General features: G+C 34.3%; 2 protein-coding genes across 2 annotated transcripts in view; one reads left to right on the top strand and one right to left on the bottom strand.

The window, feature by feature from the left end:
- The window catches only part of ADAMTS6 (ADAM metallopeptidase with thrombospondin type 1 motif 6), a 348,499-nt gene that overhangs the window by 55,171 nt on the left and 271,439 nt on the right, over positions 1-21,889 (bottom strand). The window contains exons 16-18 of the mRNA XM_039469458.2: positions 12,163-12,296; positions 11,002-11,125; positions 10,404-10,484 (exon numbers count right to left, since the gene is read on the bottom strand). Of these exons, the coding sequence (XP_039325392.1) occupies positions 10,404-10,484; positions 11,002-11,125; positions 12,163-12,296 (339 nt within the window). The remainder of the gene's footprint in view (positions 1-10,403; positions 10,485-11,001; positions 11,126-12,162; positions 12,297-21,889) is intronic.
- LOC101038520 (small nuclear ribonucleoprotein Sm D2) lies at positions 15,994-16,522 on the top strand. Its single transcript, XM_003925797.4, has one exon. It carries the CDS (start codon positions 16,034-16,036, stop codon positions 16,388-16,390), a length of 357 nt encoding a protein of 118 aa, XP_003925846.1. The 5' UTR covers positions 15,994-16,033; the 3' UTR covers positions 16,391-16,522.

Here is a 21,889-nt window from a genome sequence, read left to right as displayed (position 1 = left end):
AAATATCCAGAACAGGTAAAAGGCCATAGAGACAGAAAGCAGATTGGTGGTTGTCAGGGGAATGGGGATGGAGAGAATGGGAAGTAACTGCTTAATGGATATGGTTTTTTTTTTTTTTTTTTTTTTTTTTTTTTTTTTTTTTTCTGGGCCAATGTAAATGTTTTGGAATGTACTAAATGCCACTTAATTGTTCACTTCAAATAGTTAATTTTATGTAATGTTAATTTCACCTCAATAAAAACAAAGTTAAAAAAGAGAAAGAATAAATGCCAGATGGGTAAATATTTAAATATAAAAATAGTTAAATCTTAAAATGTCAGGAGAAGATATGGAATAATATTTTTCTCATAATATTGGGGTATGAAAAGTTTTTCTAAGCATGACAAAAAACCTAGAAAAAAAGTTAATAAACATGCATACTTAAAGAAAATCTCTTACAAGAAATACACACACACACGCACACACACACACACACAGAGTTTAAAAGTATATGTGGCTTAAAAAGTATTTTTAGTACTAACTATAGAAAAACTCCTATAAACAAGTAGGAAAGAAGTAAACATGTCAGTTTAATGTTTTGTTAGTATGCTAGCTGGTTGCAAAAACTTTGATTCATCAGACCAGATAAGCAAGTAGCCTAAAGGACTAAAGAGTCAAGGTGCACAATCTCTGACTCTATAGCTTTTGTCCTTCATACTGTGGACCATTGTTGTCTCCCGACCCCCATCTGCCTGGCAAAATATTTGTAGTTTCTTTAACTTCAGATATGTTGTGAAGATTCATTTAACTGCCAAAAAATAAATCTAATTAACCTTTTGAGATAGAAACAAGCAAATGTAAGAATTACCTGGTCTTGAAATTTTTGTATACTTAAAAACTTTTATTTTCAACTCTTAATTGCAATGGTTTTCTGTCTATAGTTTAAAACATTTGGTTTCATAAGGACATCTGAGACTGTCATATACGAAATAGTAAAACTAAAGATAAAAACAAGTTTGCAGCTTTGAATTCTCCTTCAGCTTGAGCTCTCACTTCCTTTTTTTTTTTTCCAACTACCAAATGAAGGAATTCTAACTCCTCTTGGCTGTCAGGAATAGATAATTAATTGTGCCATAATGTAGCCCAGAAAAACACCAAGCATTTAAGAGGCATTAAATAAGAATGAGTAAAGGAAGACGATGTGGCATTTTGAAAAGAGAATTACCAAAGGGGGAAAAAGGTGAGGCTAGAAAACTTATTTTTGTTTTGAGTATTATTGATGCAGAAAATAATTCAAAATTATTGTGTAAAAATAATAAAGTCTTCAGAAACAAAAGAAGAGCCTGGTAATACTGGTATTCTGTCTGAAGACACAGTCTGGATGTACCCTTATTTTTAAATGCTTTAAGCGAAAGGGAATAATATTTTAACTAAAATAAAAACTCATTTAGATCTCACTAAGGATTTGGGGAGAGACTAAAACTATCTCAAAGGATTAAACATCAACTAAATTGAACTTCTACTTAAATGTTGAAATAACTGGTATTAGACTTGCCCTTCCATTGTAAATAATCAGAAAACTCTGAAAATATATCAATCAGCTGTTTTCAGGCATTGAACAGGACTATGCAGAGATCATGATCTCCACAACTTTCTGATTAGAGACACTTTCTTTAGGTGGAGAATCAAGTTAAGTTAATTACCAAGTTAAGAAGAGAGATCAAAAACTAGGAAGGCTGACATAGCTGGAATATGCAGGACTAGAGAACAAGAGAGAAGGGAGGAAATCTGTTGCTGAATATTGATCTGCATATGTGTATGAAAAATTACAGGAAGGCAGGCAAAAAAACTGTGGAGTTGTAAGCAGAACTCCTGCATTTCAATCACCAGTGCATTCAGTAAAGACCCAAGAAGAATCATGCTTTTGTAGTAGGGCTGAGCAAGCTCTAGAATAAAGAATATTCTGGATTTACCCAAACAAAGGTCAAAAGCAAACATAAAAAGGATCAAGCTGATCTACAAGTTACTTAAGACTCTTTAAAGAAATAAATCAAAATCCAGGCTCTCAACAAAGAAACATTCACAATGTGCAACACCCAATGAGAAATTACTACCAATGCAGAAAAAGAGGAGAATGTGATTCAAACAGGAAGAAGGCAAAGCAAAAGAAACAGACCTAGAAATAACAAAAATTATGGAATTAGCAGAAAATAATTTTCAAATAGCTATTATAAATATATTCAAGAACTTTAAAGGAAAACATAAATATTATGAGAAGAAACATGATGCCATTACATGTATATACACACAAATTAATACCAGATTAAAACTCAGATCTATACAAAGAAAGAAAGTATGCCAGATAATGGTAAATATGTGGGTAAATACAAAATAATTTTACTTATTAAAAAAAATTTTTAAAAGATAATTGGCTCTTTGAAACAAAAATAATAACCATATATTGTGGAATTTATAACATATAGAGAAGTGGAAGGTATTAGAAAACAGCATAAAGAATGGAGTGGGACAATGGGAGTAAACTTTTGTAAGGGCTTTACATTATACACAAAATGGTGCAATATTATTTGGAAATGTATTATGATAAATTAAGAATACATTTTGTAAATCCTAAAGCAACCACTAATTAAATAGCACAAAGAAGTATAGCTAATAAACCATTTGGTAGAGATTAAATGAAATACGACAAAACCCTTGGTTAATCTAAAAGAAAACATGAAAGGAGAATAAAAAGGAAAAAAATACACAGGACAGAGAAAAGCAGCAAGATGATAGGCTTAAACCCAATGATATTGATAATTACATTAAATATAAATGATCTAAACAAGAAGTTGCCAAACATTATCACCTCCTGTTTTTGTAGATAAAGCTTTATTGGAGCACAGTCACATCCCTTTATTTATTACCTATGTTTGCTTTCACACTACAATGGTAGAAGTGAATAGTTGTAACAAAGACTATATGATTTACTGTCTGACCTTTAACAGAAATAGTTGCCAATTCCCTGACTCCCCACCACCAAACTAAAGATTTTAATTTTAAAATGCAGTGATCGTTAGACATAAGAAAAAATCAAGATCAAACTACATGTGTTCTATAAGAAATAGACTTTAAAGATAGAAGTACCTACATGTGAAAAATGAATATAGAAAAAGATTTACCATGCAAATATTGAAGACAGCTGGGATAGCTAGATTAGTATCAGATAAAACAGACTGTGGGTCAAAGAATATTTTTAAGAGATGGGGATCTCACTATGTTGCCCAGGCTGATCTCAAACTCCTGAGCTCAAGTGATTCTCCTACCTCAACCTCCCAAGTGGTTGGAATTACAGGCATGTGCCACCATGCCAGACTGATCACAGAATATTATCAGGAATACAGAGGAACATTTGAAAATGATACAGTGTTAAATATATCAAGAGGATGTAACAATCACAAATGTCTATACACCTAAAACATAGTTTCAAAATAAATGAAGCAAAATCTTACAAACTATTAGGCTGGTGCAAAAGTCATTGTGGATTTTGTCATTAATAAGAACAGTAAAGAAATCCACAATTCTAATTGGAGATATAAACATAATTCTTTTAGTAATTCTTCAATAAGAGGGCAGCAAGTAAGATATAAAAAATGTGAATAAACTATCCAACAAAAGAATAGTTGTGTCCTTTAATTTAATGGACATTAATTGAATACTAACCCAATAATAGCAGAATATGCATTCTTCTCAAGTGCACATGAGCTAGACTATAAAACAACCTTTAAACAAACTAAATTCATATAAGGTATGTTCTCTGTCCATACCATACTATAATTAAACTAGGAATCAGTATCAGAAAAAATTTTATGAAACACCAAAATATTCAGAAATTAAATAATACCTTCTAAGCCGTGGGTCACAATATAAATAAGGAAATATTTAAAACTGCATAATGAAAATACAATGTATCAAATGGTTGATGAAATTTATAGTAAAAACTGTTGGTTTTAATAGCAGAAAAAAGATTTTGAAATCAGTAATTTAAGTTTGTATCTTGAAAAGCTAGAAAAAATACGACCAAATTAAATAAAGTGAATAGAAAGAAGAAAACAAACAGAAGAGTGGGAATCAATGTAATGCAAAATAGACAAATAATAGAGAAAATCATTTAAATCATAAGCTTGTTCTTTAAAAAGATCAATAAAATTAACAAAGCCCTCATTAGGATTATCAAGGAAAAGAAAGAAGACACAAATTTTCAATATGGAAAATAAAAAGGAGCCATTGCTACAGATTCTACAGATATTAAAAGGATAATAAGCAAATATTATGCACAATTTTATGCCAATAAATTTGAAAACTTTATAATTTTTATAAAAATTGAATTTTTCATTAAAAACTTCCCACAAGGACAATTCCATCCTAGATGGCTTCACAGTTGGATTTTATCAAGCATTAAGAAATAATAACAATTCTCCTCAGGCTCTTCCAGAAAATAGTGGAGAAATGAACACTTCCCAAACCATTTTATGAAGCGGGGCTTACCCCGATACAAAAACCAACAAAGAAGTCACAAGAAACAGACTCCAGAAAAATATCTCTCTTGAACATAGGTCCAAATATTCTTAAGAAAATATTAGCAAATAAATTCTAGCAATATATAAGAGTAATAATAGATCATGAAAAAGTGGTTTTTATCCCAAGAATACTAGATGAGTTTTATATATGAAAATCAATCAATGAATTTACTATATTAACAGGGAAAGCAAGGGCAAAACCCCACCTGATCATGTCAATAGATTCAGACATCTTCAATACCCATTCATGACTAAAACTCTTAGAAAACTAGAAGTAGAAGGAAACATCCACAAACCGACAAAGGGTCATTACATAAATCTTCTAGTTAACATTATATTTAATGGTTAAAAACAGCAACAACAACAAGGAATGCTTTGCCCTTAAGATTGGTTAAAAACGAAAGGCTGCCTAGTCCTCTCACTTCTTCAGCATTGAATTAATGGTCATGATCAGTATTATAAGGCAAGAAAAAAAGAAATAAAGAGCATAAAGATTGGAAAGGTAGAAGTAAAAATGCCTTTGTTTGAGGATGACATGATAAACTATAGAGAAAATTCAAATGAATTTACAAAACAACTGTTAGAAGTAATATGTGAATAAACCAGGTCTCGGGATATGAGGGCAGTATAAAAAGAAATCAACTGTATTATTATATAACAACAAAAATTTGGAAAACAAAATTAAAATACAATACACTAGCACCAAAAAGCATGATTAGATTTAACAGAACGTATGTGCAAGACCTATATACTGAAAATGAAACATTGGTGAGAAAGTTTTAAAAAGACCTAAATAAATGTAGAAGTAAATCTTTTCATGTGTTAGAAAACTCAATATTTTTAAGATGTCAATTCTCCACAAATTAATCTGTAGATTCTATATATTCTCTTTTGGTATAAAAAGACCTGTCTCAATTGACAAGTTGATTCTAACATGTATATAGAAATATAAAGGACTTAGAAAAGCAAAAATAATTTTGAAAAAGAACACATTCGGGGACGAATGCTCCTGGATTTCTAGACACACTGGGAAGCTCCGTTACTTAATACAGTGTGGTATTTGTTTAAGAACAGAAACCTAGATCAGTGGGTGAGAACAGAAATAGACTTATCCATGTATGCTTAATTCATCTCTCACAAATGTGTCATGCAAATGTGTTATAGCAATTGAATATTCATATGAGCAAATGGAACTTCAATCCTTACTTTATACCTTATATAAATATTAACATAAAACTGACTATACGTATTTGTTTTTCAATTTTAATTTTTGAATTTCATTCATTTTACATTTCTTATCATAGTCTCAAGTCTTAAGTCATTACTCTAAGTGTTAAATCAAAGGATAAGGTGTTACACAAGTAAATAAATAATTGTTCTTCCCCAAATAGATTTGCTTGGTTGTCTGTCCCCCTCACAGGAATCAGTTGTAGTATGCACAATACACGTCTTTAATGACTATATTTTGTATTTGTATTTTACATTTAATGAATATATTTTATATTTTGTAGACCTTATATTTAAATATAAAAACAACAACTATAACTTCTTAAGGAGACGATCCAAGATGGCCAAACAGGAACAGCTCTGGAGGCAGTTCCCAGTGAGAATGCAGAGGGTGAGTGATGACTGCATTTCCAAATGAGCTTTTACTGCCCACAGACCAGGAGATTCCCAGGCAGAAAAGCACCATGAGTCTCCAGCATGGCTATTTTAGCTGGCACAGTGGGTCTCTGTACAAAAATTCACACAAATCTGGGCATCATTTTAACTGCTGCCTGGAACGCCTGGGAGACAGAGTTGCCCATTCAACTGAAAAAAAGGGGGCTGAAACTGGGAGCAAGGTGATCCGGCTCAACGGTTCCACCCCCACAAAGATCATCAATCTAAAACCTTCTGGATTGAGACTTTCACAGCAAGCACAGCTGTACCCTTGACGGTCCAGCTCTGAGGGGGGAAGGGCATCCACCATTACCAAGGCAGTCCACCACTACCAAGGCAGTTCACCATTACTGAGGCAGTCCACCATTACTGAAACAGTCCACCATTACCAAGGAAATCCACCATTACCAAGGCAGTCCACCCTTACAGAGACAGTCCACAATTACTGAGGCAGACTGCCATTACCAAGGCAGTTCTAACTATATAAACAAAACTGCAAGGAAGTTCACACAGCAACTGGGCAGAGCCTACAGCAGCTCAGCAATGCCTCTGCTGGCAGACTGTGACTAGGCTACCTTCTCGCTGGGTGAGCATCTCTGAAAAAAGGCAGCAGCATATCAGGAACTTAAAAATAAAGCCCCACCTTCCCAGGACAGAGCACTGGGAAAAAAAGGCAGTTATGAGTTCTGCTGCAGCAGACTTAAATGTACCTGCCAAGCAGCTCTAAATAGAACAACAGAACTCAAAGCTCAGCACTTGAGCTCCTATAAGGGACAGACTGTCTCCTCAAGCAGCTCCTGACCCTGATATATCCAAAGAGACACCTCATAAAGGAGAGCTCAGGCTGACATCTGGCAGGTATCCTTCTGGAACAAAGATAACAGAAGAAGAAACTGGAATCAACCCTTACTATTCTGCAGCTGCTGCAGGTGATCCTCAGGCAAGCAGGGTCTGGAGTGGACCTCCAGCAGTCCTACAGCAGAGAGGCCTGACTGTTAGAAGGAAAACTAAAAAAACAGAAACAACTTCATAATCAACAAAAAGGATGTCCACTCAGAGATCCCATCTGAAAGTCACCAACTACAAAGACCACAGGTAGATAAATCCACAAAGATGGGAAGAAAATAGCACAAAAAGGATGAAAACACCCACAATCAGAATGCCTCTCCTCCTCCAAGGGATCACAACTCCTCACCAGCAAGGGAACAAGGCTGGATGGGGAATGAGTCTGATGAACTGACAGAAACAGGCTTAAGAAAGTGGTTAATAACAAACTTCTCTGAGCTAAAAGAACATGTTCTAACTCAATGCAAAGAAACTAAGAACCTTGAAAAAAGCTTTGACGAAATGCTAACGAATATAAACGGCTCAGAGAAGAATATAAATGAATTGATAAGCTGAAAAACCCAAGAAGAGAATGTCACAAAGCATACACAAGTTTCAACAGCCAAACTGACCAAGCAGAAGAAAGGATATCAGACATTGAAGATCAACTCAATGAAATAAAATGGGAAAGCAAGATTAGATTAAAAAAAAAAAAGCTTATGAAGAAATGAACAAAGTCTCCACGAAATATGGGATTTTGTGAAAAGACCTAATCTATGTTTGATAGGTGTACCTGAATGTGATGGAGAGAATGAATACAAGCTGGAAAACACACTTCAGGATATTATTCAGGAGAACTTTCCCAACCTAACAAGGCAGGCCAATATTCAAGTCTAGCAAATACAGAGAACACCACAAAGATATTCCTCACGAAGAGCAACCCCAAGGCACATAATCTTCAGATTCACCAGGGTTGAAATAAAGGAAAAAATGCTAAGAGCAGCCAGAGAGAAAGGTCGGGCTACACACAAAGGAAAGCCCATCAGACTCACAGCGGATCTCTCAGCAAAACCCTGTAAGCCAGAAGTGAGTGGAGGCCAATATTCAACATCCTTAAAGAAAAGAACTTTCAATCTAGAATTTCATATCCAGCCAAACTAAGCTTCATAAGCAAAGGAGAAAACTATCTTGGCAATCTTGGAGCAGGCAAAATTTCTAAGAAAGGACATGAAAGCACAAACCATTAAAAAATTAACACATTGGATTACATCAAAATTAAAAGACTTCAAAAAATGAATAAGCAACCCAGAAATTAGGAGAAAATATCCATAAAATATATCTGACAAAGACTTGCATCCAGAATATATAAACAACTAATAACTCAAAAAAGAAAAAGAATTTAAAATGGATAAAATATTTGTGTAGACACTTCACTAAAAACAAAATTCATATGGGTAAAATTTAAAAGACTGACAATACCAAGTGTATTGACAAGAATGTAGAGCATCTGGAACTCTTCTACGTTACTGAGAGAAATATAAAATAATACATCCATTTTGGGAAACATTTTCAACTTTCTTTTTTTCCAGCTTTGTTGGGGTATAACTCACAAATAAAATATTCTAAGTGTAAGATGTGCAATGTGATGATTTGATATACATAAACGTTGTGAAATGTATACCACAATAAAGCTAATTTACATATCCATGACTTCCTATAGTTGCCTTTTTTGTATGTGGTGACAATAAGATCTATTCTTTTAACAAACTTCAAGTATACAATATATCATTATTAACTAAAGTATATTAGATATCCAGAACTTATTCCTCTTATAATTGAAAGTTTGTACTCTTTGACCAACATCTTCCCATTCTACTTCCTCCCTGAACTCTAGTAAATACCCTTATACTCTCTGTTTGACTTTTTTAGAATCTACATATAAGTGAGATCATGCAGTATTTGTGTCTGGCTTATTTAGCTTAGTGTGATGTCCTCCAGGTTCATCCATATTGTTGCAAATGAATAGTTTCCTTGTTTTTTTGTTAAGGCTGAAAAATATTCTATTGCATGCAGATAACACAATTTCTTTATCTATTCATCTGTTGACAGATATGTATGTTGTTTCCGTAGCTTAGCTATTGTGAATAATGCTGCAATGATCATGTAAGTGTAAATATCTCTTTGAGATAGTGATTTTATTTCCTTTGGCTATATACCCAGAAGTGGATAACATGGTAGTTCTACTTTTAATATTTGGAGGAGCCTTCATGCTGTCTTCTATTATGGCTGTATTGTAATTTTTTACAGAGCTAAATATGTACTGATCATATGACTCGTTCTTTTCATTCTAAGTATTTATGTGAGAGAAATGAAAATATATGTTCACAAAAGATTGTTTAATAAAGACTAGAAATGACTGAAATATCTATCAACAAATTAACGGATAAACAAATTATGGTATATCCACATAATAAAATACTATTTGGCAATAAAAAGGAATGACCTTCAGAAACACTCAACAAAATAGATGAATCCCAAAGACATGCTGAGTGAAAAAAGCCAGATGTAAGTATAGATACTCTATGAGCTCATTTGTTTGAGGTTCCAAATAAGTAAAAGTAATATACATAACGTCAAAAACAGATGAGTGTTTGCCTTCAAATAAAGCTGAGGTTGAGGGAATTTGACTGCAAAAGGGAATGAGGGAGAGTTTTGGAATCATAAAAATGTTTTATATCTTGGTTGTGGTATTTGTGTGTGTATATATATATAATTATCAATACTCTGAACTGTATATTTATAATGGATGTGTTTTATTATATGTAAATTATACCTAAATAAAATTGATTTTTTTTGGCCAGTTGTGATGGCTCACACATGTAATCCCAGGACTTTGGGAGGCTGAGGTGGATGGATCACTTGAGGTCAGAAGTTCAACATCAGCCTGGCCAACATGGTGAAACGCTGTCTCTACTAAAAACACAAAAATTAGCCTGGTGTACAGGCAGGCAACTGTGATCCCAGTTACTTGGGAGGCTGAGGCAGGAGAATCGCCTGAACCCAGGAGGCGGAGGTTGCAGTGAGCCGAGATCATGCCATTGCACTCAAGCCTGAGTGACAGAGCAAGATTCCATCTCAAAAAAAAAATTATTTTTTTAAAAATAAAATATCCCAGTGAAGTGTAAGTTATAAATTCTAATTTTTCTGTTTAGCATTATTCATGTGATCCTATAAAACTTGGAGCTTCCTTCATTTTAGCTCCAAGTGAACAAAGTAGTATGTCTTTCCCTTCATGATACAATGCTACTTTTCCTCATTAACTTTTAAAATCTAGCAAACTAACATACCAATCTAACATACCAATATAGTTCTTTGACATGGCAACTTCTCTGACTTCAATGTGAACAGAGCCTCTTGGTATCTGCACCACTTCCATGTAGCCTGGAACATAGAAGATAGCCAGTATTAAGCAGCCTTGGTCATGAAATGAGTATTTAGTAACCATTTAATACTAATCATTTCCTTATTATTCCATTCTTTCTTTGACTTTGCATTTTATAAATTATGATGGGCAAATTACCCTTCGGGTCCATGAATATATTTTAGAGAAACAGTATTTAACAGTCTTTTTCTTTAAAATTATCTCAAAATATTTTAAAAGCCTCAACATGTATAATCGTTCATTTTTTTCTTTACCACATGCCCCTCGTATCAATGCCCTGTGAGAATGTACACCTTAAAGAAACATGGCAAAATGAAGTTAAGTAGAGAGGGAGAACATTTCCTTAAAATATCTTACATGAAGCCACATTTAACACTAAAATAACTGAAAGAAATTTGGGGAAGAAACCATTACCTAAATTTTAAAAATCTGAAAAATGGGGGGAGGGGAAACCAAGCGTTTTGGCTCCTCCAAGTACACCAGATGTGTGAGGAAGAATTCTCTCTACATACTCACCTCCCCTGGGTAGCGAATCATTGAAGAACCCTTCGATGGCATCACATGTGCTTCCATCCCCTCCACAGACTCGACATCTATCTTCCCTAGCATCAGATCCCAAAATATTATCACAACCTACATGCTGAAAACAGAGAGGAATATTCAGTGTGTCAGAGAAATTCTTGGAACCATACTAATCAAATGTATATAACTTATTTATTTACTTGTTTTTCCAGTAAAAAAGGTAAAAATAAGGTAATCTATGAATACAAACCATACTTGGGTCTTTGTTATTTGAAAAACTTCAATACTGTCACAAAAATAACATTTTCTTCAAGAAAATAAGGTACCCCTTTCCCACAGACACATAAACACACACAAATATACATACACAGCTGAATCATCATCAGATACATTTGGAGACAAGTAGCCAGAAAGATAGAAACTTTTCCAAGAAATTATGCGACTAAGTAAAATGGTGCTTTTTATCTCATCTTTCTCAGTTTGAAGCACTTAATTTATGCCTCTCTTTAAAGTAAAACAAAACCAGACAAGTAAAAAAATTTATGAAAATAGTGGTTTTTGTGGCTTTTCTTATTATGATACAATCATACACAGGTCTAGGAAAATAGCATGGATTTGTTCCTACAATTCCCAAATAGTCTGACTAATTCACTAAAGCAAATGCTTTAATAAGATAAAGACTAACTCCACAATGAAAACAACTGTAAATGCTTCAAAAGGAGATAAAGTAGGAGGAGCATAGCTATTTCACACTTTGTGGAAAACTTATGCTATGAAATTTATCAAATAATCTTCCAAAAAGAACATATGGTAGGCATACGAATAAGAGCTGAATCCTCATTCTCTCTTTTTTTCTATCATCTTGTTTGTAAACAGAACAGAATGGTAACGGAAATTAAAATCCAAAATATTTTCATACTTCTGGCAATCACTGTAAAAATAACTAGAACACTGGAATAAACCACATTTGTATGGTACTTGAATATGAATGGGTCATTTTACCTTTACATACGTTGCTATTCTTTATGGAAACTGAATTTCTTTAAAATGTGGCCCTCTTTTTAAAAAAAATTAAACATAGTATTAAATAGGAGTTAATGAGAAAAAGACAAAAGTCTCAGAAACCACAACAGAATGGAGTAAAATCTGAGAAACCTTGCATTCTCCATTGATGCATATATCCAGTGAATCCGCATTGCACTGGGTCCCATCGATTACTGCAGGAGCACGTTCAGTGTAGAAATTATAACCTTCAGCCAAGCAGTTTAATGCACAAGGTTTTACCCCACCTGGACAAATACAGTAGAAGAGAAAGAAGTGGAGGGGTTGTCCTAATGAACAGTGATTCAGTATCATCCATAGCAAATGTATAATTCATGTAGACATCATTCCCTGCTTATATGCCTGATTGTATAGGTTTCTTTCCTCTTTTTCTAAAATTTCATGTTTATTTTAGTTGGTTGTGTAACTTAAAGGTGGACTTGCTCAGCAGTTTTCAGGTTTAAAAGTTTCAGGTATTTCCATTATATATTTATAATGTATTTGATATTTATATATCCCATTATATATTTATAATTTAGGTAAAAAGGGATCATAGTGAAGGTAATTAAATTTAAAAAAAAGGAAAAACAATTTTTTAAAAAATCAAAGAAAATAAAGTTTAAGGATGCTTGAAGAAATAACCTTGTATAACAAATAGAAGTTTCTGCTACATCTGGTAGCAAAGCTGAAATAAAAACTCTGCTACATCAAGCAAGGATACAGTAGTTATGAAATAAAACAAAATTTATACCTGCCTTAAACATATCATAGGCTGTGAACTTGGCTTTAGCATGGATACAAATTTTTGAGATTAGCAAATCAAAACTAAAATTAATTATAGCTTTAAATTTGAATAATTCTTATGAAATTAATCAAAGATAAATATAAAATATAGGTATTATGTCTGAATAATTAAAACACTAATTTTGTTTGTGAATAAACACATATTATAATGAGCATTTTCATTTTGTCACTGAAATTTGTGTTTTTTAAGGCTAAAGTGAAAAATAGCCTTAAGTAATAGCAATTTTTAAAAAAGAGTATACACCATAACTATAGTATATTGGAAAAACATCAATAAACATGGACTTACTGTATTAAAAACAGCATATAACAAAGCTACTATTTATAAGTATATAATTATTGACTAAAATCATGATTTATATTATTTTTTTTGGTACCTCTATTTCATCATCACTTTGACCTTAAGTATGCTGCTAAAATCTCTCTTGGAAATAAAGACTCCTTTTTTTTCTTGAAGACAGAATTTTGTTCTTGTTGCCCAGGCTGGAGGGCAGTGGCATGACCTTGGCTCACTGCAACCTCCACCTCACAGGTTCAAGCAATTCTCCTGCCTCAGCCTCTGGAGTAGCTACGATCACAGGTGCCTGCCACCATGCTCAGCTAATTTTTTGTAATTTTAGTAGAGATGGGGTTTCACCATGTTGGCCAGGCTGGTCTTGATCTCCTGACCTTAGGTGATCTGCCCGCCTCCACCTCCCAAGTGCTGGGGTTACAGGCATGACCCACCACGCCCGGCCTAAAGACTACATCTAATAAAGGATATAAAGTAGAAAGATGAAATGACATGCCTATATCTCAGTGAAGTTCTTAGAAATCCTATTTCTGCAGGTTGACAGTAAGGAACAACAAAAAAAGAAAATCGACTGGGTGGTAGAGTCAATGATAAATTACAGAGAGCACACTCCAGTAAAGGAGATCACTGCTACAGTTAAATGTTGTGATGTAAGAAGATAGCCCAATATTATCAGTCTGTTTTTTCAAGAGATGAAAACTTAGTTTTTTTTCCATTTAAACTTTTCTTGTTTTTAAACGTAACAACTGATTCAAAGTGGTTGTGTGTGTGTGTGTGTGTGTGTGTGTGTGTGTGTTTAATACTGTGGGAGGCTAAAATATGTATGTAGATAAAAACTGGTCCCTAAATTGCCAACTTACAACCTCTAGCCTGAGTCTATGTTTTCTTCCATTTTCAATGTTTACAGGCTATAGAGCTTCTATCTAACTATAATATGATTTTTAGCATTAGGCTAGTAATAAATTTTGCTGTACTGAGCATAGAAATAACAAGTAATAAATAAAATAACTTCCGATCAAGGAAAGAAAGCAGAAAAAAATGTTTACTGATAATAAAACTACTTATATTTATTTTTATATGATTCTCATAAATTAAAAATTACTCTAAATGCCCATGAATCTTACTGGAAATCTTTTCATTATTACTCAATACCATTCTCTCATTTTTGTATTGTAATCCTTTGGAATTTAATATAGCATTTTATGCAGTAGGCTTTAAAAAGAGAAGCTGTATCTTCTATTTATTTAATTTTAATATTATGTAAGGTAATATTTGATAAGCAGGACATATAACTACTATAGTTATATTCCTTAGCCTACTAAGGAATATATGGAAATGAAAATGGGAATAAATTTCTTGTTTACTGCTGAGGATGTGTTCAGCTTCTTCTGATACAATGAGCTTTCAGAAAAGGTACCACTAGAGTGACATAAGCAAGATGGTGGAAGAGGACTTTTCTACTGTCATCTCCATGCGGAAGCATCAATTTTGACAGTTACTTATAGACAAGTGTACCTTTTGGGACTCCAGCAGAAAAGTTCCAGCATACCATTGGAGAAAAAAAAATCCCCAAACAGACAAATTAGGGTTTTTAGAACAATTTCACTTTACCTGTATCACACCTCCCTCGAAACAGCACAGCTCAGTGAAAAGAGACACTACCTGCCCCCTCCCCAGCCTGTGATTTTCCCACAGGGAAAAGTGAGAGTATAGACAGTGAGCACCAAGCTCCCCTAGCTGTGTGTGACAATACCCAAGAGTCCTACTGTTTTCTTGCCTCATCCAGAATACTGAGGTGATCAGCATGGCTGAGTGGTTGGAAGAGGCTGGGAGCAGTAAATCGAGGCCATAGGCCCAAGTAACCACTCCATGGACTCCGTTGGGAAGCCCATTCATGAGCCATTTGAGATGTTTTGCCTCTGGGCCACCTCATAACTAGCCCACAGTTGCCTCAAAAACTCTACATGCCCCATCCTCCCCCAACTCCTGTAGACCAGCAGCCCAATCATGCTCCCTTGGACAGAAAGTGCAAGCATTTTATGCACACAGCCAACATAACTTTGCAGGATTGGGAGAAGTCATACAACTTCAGCATTTCAGTGAACCACCCTAGGAAAAAAACAAGAGTCTTTCAGCACTTGGTCCAGCTTTGTGGGATCTAGAGAGGGCATACATTCTTTCCTCCCCAAGAGAGAATAAGAGGTGTGGAGTCACATCTCTTAGACAAGGTCTGGGAGAGCCTCAGAATCTTTAACTGAGTTGTTTGTTAAGGGCATTTCTTTCTGGGAGCCAGTCAGTAAAGACTGCTTTCTCCAAATGCAAAGACAGCAGCACAATACTTCAAGGAACCGGAATAAAAATCAAGAAAACATGATACCACCAAAGAAACATAGTAATATTCCAATAACCAACACCAAAGACATGGAGATCTATGAATGGCATGAAAAAGAATTCAAAATTGTCTGAAAGAAGGTGAGGGAACTATAAGGGAACACAGACAGACAAGTTAATGAAATCAGAAAAACAATACAGGAACAAAGTGAGAAGTTCAAGAAAGATATATAAATCATTAATAAAAACAGATTCTGAAGGTGAAGAAAACAAAGAATGAAATAAAAAATGCAATAGAAAGCATCATGAGTAGACTTAATCAAGCTGAAGAAAGAGTCTATAAACTTGAAGAGGAGTCATTTAAGAATATATGGTCAGAGGAAAAAGAATAAAAAGGAATAAAGAAAACCTATAAGATTTATGGGACGCCACTAAGATAACGAAATTTTCACATTATATAATCCTAGATGGAGAAGAAAGAGAAAGTGGAATAGGCTTATTTAAAGAAATAATGGAACGCGGAGGAAACCGGAGTGAACCGAGAGCTTAGTGACCAACATGAGCCTCCTCAACAAGCCCAAGAGTGAGATGACCCCGGAGGAGCTGCAGAAGCGGGAGGAGGAGGAATTTAACACGGGGCCACTCTCTGTGCTCACTCAGTCCGTCAAGAACAACACCCAAGTGCTCATCAACTGCCGCAACAATAAGAAACTCCTGGGCCGCGTGAAGGCCTTTGATAGGCACTGCAACATGGTGCTGGAGAACGTGAAGGAGATGTGGACTGAGGTACCCAAGAGTGGCAAGGGCAAGAAGAAGTCCAAGCCAGTCAACAAAGACCGCTACATCTCCAAGATGTTCCTGCGCGGGGACTCAGTCATTGTGGTCCTGCGGAACCCGCTCATCGCCGGCAAGTAGGAGCCACCTATCCCTGTCGATCAACAGAACTCACTCCCCTGTCCTACAGAGACCGCTGCCGCTGGTGTTGAGAACAATTAAAGCTCTGTGTTTTTTTCTAAAAAAAAAAAAAAAAAAAAAAAAAAGAAATAATGACTGAAAACTTCCCAAATCTAGGGAGCAATATGGCATTCAAATACATGAAGCTCAAAGATCTCTAATAAGGCTCAACCCAATGAAGATGTCACACACACATTATAAATAAACCGTCAAAAATCAAAGACAAAGAATTTTGAAGGCAAGAGAAAAAAGATGCATAACATACAAGGGAACTCCAGAGGTCTTTCAGCAGATTTCTCAGCAGAATCCTTACAGGCCAGAAGAGGCTGATAGCTACACTAATTTGTGAATGGACTACAATATAAAAAGGTGTACATTGTAACATTAAAAAGATAAAATAGAAGAGTAAAAGTGTCAAATGTTTGTATATGATTAAAGGTAAGTTGTTAACAGCTAAAAATAGACTATTATAATTATGGATTTTATATAAGCCTCATGGTAATCACAAAGGAAATATCTATAGTAGATATACAAAAAAAAAAAAAAGAAAAAGAAAATGAAATCAAAGCATACTACTCAGAAAATCATCAAATTACAAAGGAAGAGCACAAAGAGAAAAAGGAATTTTAAAAAAAGTCTATAAAACTGCCAAATCAATGGACAAATAGGAAGTTCTTACCTAAAAATAATTACTTTAAATGTAAATGGATTAAATTCTACAATGAAAAAACAAAATGATTGAATGAATTTTTTTAAAAAAAACAAGACAACTCTATATTGCCTACCAGTGACTCACTTCAAATTTAGTAACACACACAGACTAAATGTGAAGTGATGGGAAGATATATTCCATGCAAACAGAAAACAAAAGAGTGCTGGGAGAGCTATACTTAACTCAGGCAAAATAGGTTATTAGTCAAAAACTGTAACAAGAGATAAAGAAAGTCATTATGTAATGGCAAAGGAGTCAATTCATGAATTCAGTACAATTTACCATTGTAAATATGCACCCAACATTGGAGTTTTGAAATATATAAAGCAATATTAAAATATCACAGGAGAAATAGCAATACAATAAGAGAATACTTTGGTACACCACTTTCAACATGGATAGATCATCCAGACAGAATACCAATAAGGAAAAGATGCACTTGAATTATACTTTAGAGCAAATAGAATTAATATACATACAAAAAATTCCATCCAACAGCATCAAAATATACAGTCTTTTCAAGCCTACACAGAAAGTTCTCAAGGATACATATCTGTTAGGCCACAAAACAAGTCTTAACAAGTTTAGGATTGAAATCATATCAAGCATTTTTCTGACCACAATGGTATAAAACTAGAAATCAGTTACAAAACGGAAACTAGAAAATTTACAAATATGTGGAAATTAAACAACATGCTCCTGAACAATCAATAGGTCAAAGAAGAAATCAAAAGGTAAATTAAAAAATATCTTATGACAAGTGGCTGTGTACGATCGTTCATACCTGTAATCACAGCACTTTGGGAGACCAAGGTAGGTGGATCAATTCAGGTCAGGAGTTCAAAACCAGCCTGGCCAACATGTTGAAACCTAGTCTCTACTAAAAATACAAAAAGTTAGCCAGGCATGGTGGTACACACCTGTAATCCCAGCTACTTGGGAGGCTGAGGCAGAAGAATCCCTTGTCCCTGGGAAGCGGAGATTGCAGTGAGCCAAGATCACACCACTGCCCTCCAGCCTGGATGACTAACTGAGATTCTGTCTTTAAAAAAAAAAAAAAATCAAACAAACGAAAACCTTATGACAAGTAAAAGCAGAAATACAACATTCCAAAACTTACAAGATGTTGCAAATGCACGTCAAGGAAGAAAGCCTATAGCAATAAGTGTCTAACATGAAAAAAGGAGAAAGATTTCAAATAAATGACTTAACTTTATATCTCAAGGAACTAGAAAAAGAAGAACAAACTAACCCCAAAGTTAGAAGAAGAAAGGAAATGACAAAGATCAGGGCAGAAATAAATAGACACAAGAAAACCAATTGAAAAGATAAAACCGAGTTGGTTTTTTGAAGATAAATAAAATTGACATATCTTTAGCTCTATTAGGAGAGAAAGCGAAAAGCCTCAAATATAAAAAAATTCAGAAATGAAAGAGGAGACATTACAATGGACACCACAGAAATGCAAAGGACCATGAGAGTACTATGAACACCTATATGTCAACAAGTTAGATAGACTAGAATAAATGAATAAAGTTCTAGAGATATACAACAAAGACTGAATCATGAACAAATAGAAAATCTGAATAGAACAATAATAAGAAGAGAGGTTGAATCAGCTAAAAAAAAAACCTCTCATCAAATAAAAGTGCAATAACTTATGCTTCACTAGTAAATTATACCAAATATTTAAAGAAGAATTAATATCAATTTTTCTCACACTCTTTCAAAAACATTGCAGAGAAGGGAATACCTCCACATATATTTTATGGGGCCAGCATTACCCTGATAACAAGCCAGACAAGGATACTAACAGAAAAGAAAATTACAGACCAATATCCCCGATGAACATGGATGCAAAATTTTTCAACAAAATACTATCAAATTAAATTAAATGGCAAATTAAAAGGATCATTCACCATGATCAAGTAGGATTTATCCTGAGGATGCAAGGATGGTTCAACATATACAAATCAGGCACTGGAATACACCATATTAACAAAATGAAGGACAAAATCCAAATAATTTCAATAGATGCAAAAACAGCTTTTGACAAAATTCAACATTTTTTCATTATAAAAATTGAGTATAGAAAGAGTACACCTCAACACAATAAATGTCTTATATGACAAGCTCACAGCTAACATCATGTTCAGTGATGAAAGATTGACATTTTTTCCTCTAAGATCAGGAGCAAGGTAACAATGCCACTTCTATTCAACACAGTACTGAAGTCCTGGTCAGAGCAAGTAAGCAAGAAAAAGAAATAAAGGCATGAAAGACGGAATGGAAGAAGAAAAATTGTCTATTTGCTGACAACATATTCTGATACATAGAAAACTCTAAAGACTCCACCAAAAACTGTTAGAACTAATAGAAAAATTAAGTAAATACAAATACAAAATCGACATACAAAAATCAGTCCATTTCTATACACTAACAATGAATTATATAAGATAGAAATTAAGAAAGCAATCTTATTTACAATAGCATAAAAATACTTGGGTATAACACTGGTGAAAAAAATTGAAGAAGACACAAATAAATGGAAAGATGTCATGTGTTCATGGATTGGAAAGATCAATATTGTCAAAATGTCCATACTTCCCAAAGTGATCTATGGATTCAATTCAATCTCTATCAAAATTTCAATGTATTTTCACAAAAATAGAAAAAACAATGTTAAAATTCATATGAAACTAAAAACCACTCCAGATAGCCACAGCAGTCTTGAACAAGAACAACATAGCTAGAGGCACCACATTTTCTGATTTTGAACTATATTACTAAACTGTATCAATCAGAATAGTATAGTACTTTATTAAAACAGGTAAGTAGAGCAATGGAAAAAATACTAAGCCTGAAACTAAGTCCATGCATATATAGTCAACTAATCTTTGACAAAGGTACCAAGAATATAATGAGAAGAGGATAGTCTCTTCAATAAATGGTGTTGGGAAAACTAGATGTTCACATGCAAAAAATAAAAATAAAAAAATAAAAAAGAGAAAATGGATACTTACACCACACAAAAAAGTTAACTGAAAATGGATTTAAAAATTAAATGTAAGACTACTAGAAGAAAACATAAAGGAAAAGCTCCAGTACAATGGTCTTGGCAATAATTATTTTGGATATGACACCAAAAGCACAGACAACAAATGCCAAAATAAACAAGAAGTTTCTGCACAGCAAAGGAAACAACATACAAAATGAAAAGGCAATCCACAGAATAGGAGAAAATACCCAAAACATATAAGGAACGCATAAGACTCAATAGTTAAAAACAAACAAACAAACAAACAAACAAAAAAACCTAATTAGGCCGGGCGCGGTGGCTCAAGCCTGTAATCCCAGCACTTTGGGAGGCTGAGACAGGTGGATCACAAGATCAAAAGATTGAGACCATCCTGGTCAACATGGTGAAACCCCATCTCTAATAAAAATACAAAAATTAGCTGGGCATGGTGGCGCACGCCTGTAATCCCAGCTACTTGTGAGGCCGAGGCAGGAGAATTGCTGCTTGAACCCAGGAGGCAGAGGTTGCGGTGAGCCGAGATCGCGCCAGCCTGGGTAACAAGAGCGAAACTTTGTCTCGGAAAAAAACAAAACAAACAAAAAAAACACCTCTAATTAAAAAATATGCAAAGAATGTGAATAGATCTTTTTTTTTTTCCCCAAGGAAGAGACACAAATGGCTAACAGGTACATGAAAAGGTGTGCAAAATCACTAATTATCAGAGAAATGCAAATAAAAACCCCCATGAGATATCACCTCACACATGTTAGGATGGCTATTACCAAAAAGCCACAAGATAACAAGTGTAGATGAGGATGTGGAGAAAAGAACACTCTTATTAAATACATTATTGGTGGGAATGTAAGCTGGCAGTGCCATTATGGAAAACAGGATGCAGGCTTCTTCAAAAATTAAAAATAGAATGATCATATGATCCAGTAATCACACTTCTGGGTATATATCCAAAGGAAATAAAATCACTGTCTCAAAGAGATACTTACACTCCCATATTCATTGAAGCATTATTCACATTAGTCAAGATATGGAAACAACCCAAGTGTCTGTCAACAGATGAATGGATAAGAAAATAGTTTTATATAGCTATATATAATGCAATATCATTCCATCTTAAATAAGAAAGAAATAAAGAAATCCTGGGGCACATCATGCTTAGTGGAATAAGCCAGACACAGAAAGACAAATACTGTATGATTTCACTTACGTGTGGAATCTAAAAAGTCAAACTCATAGAAATGGAGAGAAGGGTGCTTATCAGGGATTCAGTGGAAATAAGGAGATGTTGCTCAAAGAGTACAAGCTTTCAGTTATTAGAGGGATCAATTCTAGAGATCCAATATAGTATAGTTAGGAATAATGTATAGTATACTTTAAATTTGTTAAGAGAGTAGTCTTAGGCATTCTTATCACACACACACACACACACACACACACACACACACAAAGGTAACTATGTGAGGTGACAACTGGATTATGGTAATCATTTCAGTGTACATGTATATCAAAACATTACATTGTACACCTTAACTATATACAATTTGTATTTGTCATGTATACTTCAGTGAAACTAGGGGGAAAAAGGTAAGGCTGCTGTGATGGTGAATACTGTCAACTTAACTGGACTGAAGGATGCAAAATATAGATCCTGGGTGTGTCTGTGAGAGTATTCCCAAAGGAAATTAATGCTTGAGTCAGTGGGCTGGGAAAGGCA

Source organism: Saimiri boliviensis, chromosome 1 (assembly GCF_048565385.1).
Source record: "Saimiri boliviensis isolate mSaiBol1 chromosome 1, mSaiBol1.pri, whole genome shotgun sequence".
In the NCBI taxonomy this organism is placed as follows: domain Eukaryota; kingdom Metazoa; phylum Chordata; class Mammalia; order Primates; family Cebidae; genus Saimiri; species Saimiri boliviensis.
Note: the sequence above shows the minus strand (reverse complement) of the source record. Positions and strands in the feature narration are given on the sequence as shown.

Coding starts and splice junctions, on each gene's coding strand:
- LOC101038520 (XM_003925797.4), top strand. CDS start 16,034: ATGAGCCTCCTCAACAAGCCCAAGAGTGAGATGACCCCGGAGGAGCTG.